Genomic DNA, 6,855 nt, shown 5'->3' with positions numbered 1-6,855 from the left:
GTCGTGGCACCCACTTCAGCTGCCTGCCAGCTGGCCTCTGGGTGGAAGTGGACAGTGGAATCCTCACCTTCCAGACGCAGGTTGAGGTCTGGGAGGAGGAGGAGGTGCATAAGGGAACCTGGGGCTTGGTGTGGGAGACAGACTGGGGGTGGGGGGGCTGGGGAGGGGAAGGACCTGAGTTACAAGGCTAGAAATGGCTGAAAGGGAGGCAGAGGCTCAGGGGACAGATTCCTTGGAGCCTTGTACTGCTGAGACCAGCTCAAGGGATAGATATTGAGGGGACACAGGTGGGGACAGGAGTCCAGGTGAGCTGGACCTAGTAGACAGCTGTTGGGGGGGCAGACCAGGGTAAGGCAGGCACGGATGGACTTTGGAGGTCTTGGTGGGGAATGGAGGTCGCAGGCATTGGGGAGTGACACTACCTGGGGAACTTAGATAGAGCGAAGGGTCACCAGGGGGCCTATGAGGAGGTCACTGGGGGGCACAGATGCAGGGTGCTCTGCTTTCAGGGGCAGGTGTGGAGGGCACAGCCCAGCAAGGGACTCGGGGGACACAGAGGCAGCTCAGGGCCGGCGGTTCCAGTGTCCGGACCCCAGGGCAGCTTCTAGGGCCATACGTCTCCACTTCCTGCAGAGGGCTGGCCGGGGTGGAGCGGGGCTCTGGCGGCCTTTCTGGGAGGGGGCGCAGTTGTGGGGGGAGGAAGCAGCAGGGAGAGGCTTCTGTGACCTTGCCCCCTTCTTGGAGGTCCCCTCAGCCAGTGGTCCCTCAGCCCTCGGGTGATCAGGACAGCCATTGTGAAGGAAGGGATGTTCTCTCACCTGGTCACCGCGCCCTCTCCTTCCCTTCAGACTCTTCAAGAGCTGAGAAGCGGGAGATCAAGTGCCCGACTCCTGGCTGTGACGGCACGGGCCATGTCACCGGCTTGTACCCGCACCACCGCAGCCTGTCTGGCTGCCCCCACAAGGACAGGATTCCCCCAGAGAGTGAGTGGCCCTGCCAGGGTTTGCCCCACCCCAGAGGTCAGGGGCCCCTGTGTCGAGGTGCCCCTGTGTCGAGGTGTCAGCCCTGCATCCTACCCTCAGCTGTTGCCTTCCACTTGCCCAACTGCCTGGCTCATCTTGAGCTCTGGAAGGCTGGGACCTGCAGATGCCAGCAAAGCTGAGGCCCCCAAGAAACCCCGGCTCCCAGAATGGGTGGCTGGCGTCTTTGGGGAGTGGAGATGGCTGAGCAGAGTGGGATGTGCCGAGCTAGGGGTGGACGAAGTCTGTGCAACAGTGGGGTGTTCCCAGCTGGCAGGGCTCAGGAGCGGCATGTGTTCAGGAATGGGGGTATCCCTGGCCGCAGGACTGTGGGACAGCACTGGTCCTTGGGCCAGCAGCGGGGAGAATTAGTTGGAGGGTGCACACAGCCCAGCCACCTTCTGCGACCCTAGGACTGCCTCAGGAGGCAGGGAGGGGTCTCCTGGGGTCTTGGCCAGACCAGGGGCTGAGGGCTGTCCTTGGTGCTGAGCGAACCGTTCTCCTCCCTCCCCCACAGTCCTGGCCATGCACGAGAATGTGTTGAAGTGCCCCACACCTGGCTGCACGGGGCAGGGCCACGTGAACAGCAACCGAAACACCCACCGCAGGTGCGTGCGTGCTGACTGGGGGGCTGGGGGAGCTGCGAGGCTGGGTCCTGGGATCTTGAGAGAGGCCAGGGGAGAGAGGCTCTGAGGCCTCTGTAGCCCGGTGGCATGGGGTGGGGGCTGGCTGCAGTCAGTGGGCCAGTTGGAGTGACAGTGGACGTGAGTGAGATGAGAGAGGCCAAGCCCCTGGTGTCAGAGTGCTGGCCAGGCTGGAGGCCCCGGGCTGGCCCAAGCCAAATGGCCAGTGCTCCTGGGAGGGGCAGGGGAGACAGGACTGTCCTCACAGGTGCCCTCAGGGGTCCCCTGGCCAGAGCCTGGTGCCACATCCTGTCTGTGTGAGCCTGGCTCAGGTTCCTAGAGTAGAGGCAGCAGCTGCCACGGGGGCTCCGAGACCCAGCTGAGCAGCGAGAGGGCGCCCTCTCATGGGGCACCTGCTGGCTACATACCCTTACACCGCGGTGTGGGCAGGATCCCACAGGCACTGAGGGCCCTGCCGGCACCTGGGCAGTGCTAAGGCCTCAGCGCCCTCCTGTCCTCTCTAGTTTGTCCGGCTGCCCCATCGCTGCTGCTGAGAAGTTAGCCAAATCCCACGAGAAGCAGCAGCCGCAGCCGGGAGACGCCACCAAAAGCAGCTCCAATTCCGACCGGATCCTCAGGTGAGTGGGACGTGAAGGCCAGTGTCCCGGGGGCAGGAACCAGACGGATCCAGGCAGCCCTGGTCCTGTTGTCCGTTGTCCTGGTTCCCTAACCCTGAGCCTTTCTTATCTCTCTGCTTGATGCCTGTCCCCCCACATGGGGGTGAGAGCCCCAGTGAGTGCAGAGCACCCTCCGCCCCCTACCACTGTCCCCGTGGCCCCTCCCCTGCAGCCTCACTGCTCAAGCAGAAATGGCACCACCAGGGGCCTTCTCAGACACAAGAGCCTTCTTCCCGTCTAAATCCTGCTCAGCTGCTTTCAGCATTCCTGTATCCCCTGGAGACATGGGGGTGGTGATATCATTATTCACCCCACCCCCCAGCCCCAGCCAAGGACACTTCTTTTGGGGACAGAACTCAATCCATGACACCCACCCTCTCCCTCACAGTCCTGTCGGCAGTCCCCCACGCCCCTCCCTCTGCGCGCACCCGGCGGGACCTCGGCCTTGGAGCTGCCCTCTGGCCAGCCCCACTCACGTCCAGGCATCGTCTCTACCTCCTCCCTGCTCCTGGCCACTTCCCGCCAGTGTCGATTCCACACTCTCCTGCCTTGATCCAAGTGCCCATCAAGGGAAGGGGCAAGGTGCCAGGGAGCAGGCCAGCAGGGTAGGACACTCGGTTAGAGGAGGGGATCCAGGGTTCCTGGCACACTCAAGTTTGGGGCACACCCCTTCACAATTTGACCGCAGCGTGCTCCCTGAGAAGGGTTGTGGGAACAGCTTCTCCTGAGGTTCAAAAGGGGCAGTGACCTGGTGACCCTGGTGACCTGTGACTCTGATGACCTGTGGCCCTAGTGATCCAGTGACCCTAGTATCCAGTGGCCTTGGTGACTGGTGGCCCTGGTGGTCATGGCTGTAGCACAGGTGACTGTCCTTCCATGCAGGTGGCCTGTCCTGTGCACAGGTGGCCCTACCACCCTCTGCCTTGGCCAGCAGCCTCCCTTCCGGCCTGTGTGCCCGGTCGAAGCCTATGAAGCCCCAGAACTCAGGAAGGAAGACATGGCCTCAAGCAGGGCTAGGACCTGCGCAGGGAGCTCCCTCAGCCGGGGCCCCTCGTCCTGCCAATGACAGGGCAGCCATGGGCTAACTCCTGCAGCTGGTGCATGTCCTGGAGGCACCCCTGCCTCTACAGGGTCCTGGGCCTCTCTCGGGCTCTTCCAGCTGCTGGCAGAGCTGGGTGAAGGCAGCCCTGGCTCAGTCGCAGCTGGGGGCCATGGTCCATAGTGTGTCTCGAGGGAGTAGGATTCTGACTGATGGTGAGGGGTGGGGCGGGGCTGGGCCTCAGGGGCTCTCTGTCCCTGCCCAGGCCCATGTGCTTCGCGAAGCAGCTGGAGACCCCTTCGTACGGGAGCTACCGGCCCAGTGTGGCCCCCAGCACGCCCAGGGTCAACCTGGCCAAGGAGCTGGAGAAGTTCTCCAAGGTCACCTTTGACTACGCAAGTTTCGACGCTCAGGTTTTCGGCAAACGCATGCTTGCCCCAAAGATTCAGACCAGCGAGACCTCACCAAAAGCCTTTAAATGTGAGTGGCCTCAGCTCTTCCGCGCTCCTGTGGCATTGCTTCTGACGTGTGGGCTGGAGGGGCGGCTGAGTCCCCTCCCATCCCTTCCAGTCTCAGTGGTCCAGATAATCCTGGGTGACCCCCTCCCCCACGGGCTCCTGGGAGCTGAGACCTCCCCCACCATCCTCTCCATGCTCCTTGTCTGCTCCTGGCCTCTGGGCGTCTGTGGGAGTGTCTGTCCCTCAAAGCGGGGTGTCTGCTGTCGGGCATGGGTCCTTGCTGGGTGGGTGCCACCTTGCTGGACTGATGCGTTCGTTAGGACGCGTTGTTAGTTAGCAACAAAGTTGGCCATCCGCAGTCCTTGGAGCAGCCCCCTCTGTGCTCGGCCCTGACGTCGTGGACTTGTAGAACAAGAGCCCTGGTGTTGGGCTGCAGGGGAGGCCACCTATGTATGCCGTAGGGTTCAGAGGGGATCTCCTTGAGGGCACTGCCAGCCCCCACTTACTGCCAATGCCCCACGTCCCCACAAGCTCAGAGTGGCAGTGCCCAGACATGAGTGGTGGTCATGAAAAACGCTTCCCCTTCCTGATGTAGGACCTGCTAAGCTTCCAGTCTTGCAGGCCCCGCCCCCCCTCCCCCGCCAGCCCCCGGCCCCAGCTGTGCTGCAGAGATGTTCAGGCCCCCTCTCCTGCCCTTCTGGAGAGCACCAACCTGCGGCTGCTTGGAGACGCCCACTGGGGAGCCTTTCTGGGTCAGCACAGGTTCTAGGAGACACCATGCCAGCATGAGGTCAAGGGCCATATGACCTTGTTATAGCAGGTGACAAGGGGACAAGGAGCCCTGATGGCACGGGGTCAAGCCCTTGACTGCCCCATCAAAGGTGGTGATTTAACCCACCAGGGAGTGCCCCGCTGGGGAGGGGGCCTGCCCTTCTGTGTCTGTGAGCCTCTGCGTCCCTGTGCCAGGGGTCAAAGTGCTGGGGCAGAGGGACAGACAGGGAGGCAGGGGGTGCGCAGGGGATCCGGAGGAGGTGAAGCACAGGTGTGAGGACTGGTGGAACCCTGACGCTAGTCTGCCCTGTCACCGGCAGCTGGTTCACAGAAGAGTCGGACACAGAATGGAGGCCTAGACGCAAAGCATGTCAGAAAACAATGGCTCCTCATTTTGATACTTTGTTTAGTATGGTTTTCTGTGATTCTACAGGAAAGGTGCCACCAGAAGCCTGTGGGGCATCATGCCCTACCGCCCATGGGGCAGCCACAAGTCCAGATAGCTCGGAGATGCCCAGTGATTATCTTATGGAGCTGGGGCGGGGCTGTGTGTCTGAGGGGTCAGGACAGCTGCCCTGCCTTGGAGGGTCACACTTTTTCCCAGCTTGACCCTGGCCTGTGGCCAGGAGCAAGGCTGCCTCTGTCTGACTGTGTCCCCTCCCACTGCCACCCCTGGGGGCTCCTTCTTCAGTCACAGCCTCCCCAAAGGGCCTCTCCCCTGAAATCTCCTCAAAGGCCGCCCCCTCACCCCAGGCCTCCTCCCCAAAGGGCTCTCCCTGAGGTACAACAACAAGGTGTCCCCTCTCCTACAGGCTTCGACTACTCGCATGATGCCGAGGCTGCTCACATGGCTGCCACAGCCATCCTGAACCTCTCCACACGCTGCTGGGAGATGCCTGAGAACCTCAGCACCAAGCCGCAGGACCTGCCAGGAAAGGTGGGTCTGCCCCCCTGCTGTCTGCCCTCTCTTCTGCACACTCCCAACCCCCCACCGTCAAGAGAGTATGCCCTGTGTCGTCCCTATGTGTGACCAGATGGCTGAGCTCATGCTGCATCCCTGCACACATCACTGGCACCGTGACCCTGACTGAGTCTCAGGGTCGGGCACATGCCATGTCCTGAGTCTGAGGACGGTATACACACCGCGTTCCTGGCTGAGTCGGGGCTGTGTGCAGGCACCCTTGGCTCTGGGTTCCAGTCCCATCACACAGGTCTCAGAATCACACTGTTGGAGTAAGGAAGCTGGGCATTGGCCCTGTCACTCCAGGGACTTAGTCCTCCCACTGCCCGAGAAGCTGGCTGGGCCCTTGCATACTTTCCTCTCCGACTGCAGCCCGTGGACATTGAGGTGGACGAGAACGGGACCCTGGACCTGAGCATGCACAAGCACCGCCGGCGTGACGGCACCCTCCCCGGCAGCAGCAGCCCGGGCATGAAGTCACCGGATGTGGCCCCACGCCAAGGCAGCGCCAGCACCACCAGCAGCTCCATGACCTCGCCCCAGTCCAGCCAGGCCTCCCGCCAGGATGAGTGGGACGGGCCCCTGGACTACACCAAGGCCAGTCGCCTGCGTGAGGAGGAGCCGGAGGAGGTGGGTACCGGAGAGCCCATGGCCAGCCTGAGTCCCCCAGCAGAGCCTTGGGGGAGCCCTGCTCCTTGGGGGGAGCCCTGCTCCTTGGGGGCAGCTGCGAACTGGGGGCCCTGGTGCCCAGCAAAGAGCACACTGACCTCGCAGAGGCTGTGCTGGAGGTCTGCTTTGTTTTCCAGCAGTCAGGGTCCCAGGGTCCCAAGGAAGGCAGTGACCTGCAAGGGGACCTGCCCGCCAGCCTGCTGTCCAGGTCCTGCTCCTCCATGTCCCCCAACCCCTGCTCAGAGCCACCATGCTCTGGATAGTGGCTGTCGCTTGTGGGTACCCCATCAGTGACACCGCTCCAAGGCCCTGAAGCTCCTGTCCCCAGGCTGCAAACCCCGACCCCAAGACTGATTCCTTCCTCCCCACCAAAGACTGATGCACCCGCCCAAGGATGAAAGCCCGCATGCCCACCCCACGCCTCTATCCCCTGCTGGCCCATGGTGCTGCTAACCCAATTGCACAGCCTCACCTTCCTCTCTGGCCACCTGGCCATTAAGCTCCGCGGTCAGTCCCTTACAGCCCCAGTGCTGGCCCAGGCACTGCCCACAGCTCACTGCTCCACCTCCTGGACAAGATTGCTCATCACACAAACCCCCATGTCCAGGCCCCTGGGTTTCCTCGGGCAGAACATCCCC

General features: G+C 62.6%; 1 protein-coding gene across 1 annotated transcript in view; it reads left to right on the top strand.

Annotated features, from left to right (window-relative positions):
- MYT1 (myelin transcription factor 1) overlaps window positions 1-6,855 on the top strand; it is a 46,759-nt gene that overhangs the window by 27,863 nt on the left and 12,041 nt on the right. The window contains exons 9-14 of the mRNA XM_045296927.1: window positions 801-983; window positions 1,537-1,627; window positions 2,167-2,280; window positions 3,624-3,838; window positions 5,400-5,524; window positions 5,921-6,178. Coding sequence (XP_045152862.1) covers window positions 801-983; window positions 1,537-1,627; window positions 2,167-2,280; window positions 3,624-3,838; window positions 5,400-5,524; window positions 5,921-6,178 — 986 coding nt within the window. The remainder of the gene's footprint in view (window positions 1-800; window positions 984-1,536; window positions 1,628-2,166; window positions 2,281-3,623; window positions 3,839-5,399; window positions 5,525-5,920; window positions 6,179-6,855) is intronic.

Source organism: Echinops telfairi, unplaced genomic scaffold (assembly GCF_000313985.2).
Source record: "Echinops telfairi isolate 266 unplaced genomic scaffold, ASM31398v2 ScPeMD7_7414;HRSCAF=8452, whole genome shotgun sequence".
NCBI classification, from domain to species: Eukaryota; Metazoa; Chordata; class Mammalia; order Afrosoricida; family Tenrecidae; genus Echinops; species Echinops telfairi.
The sequence above is the reverse complement of the archived record's forward strand: the minus strand, read 5'-3'. Positions and strand labels throughout refer to the sequence as shown.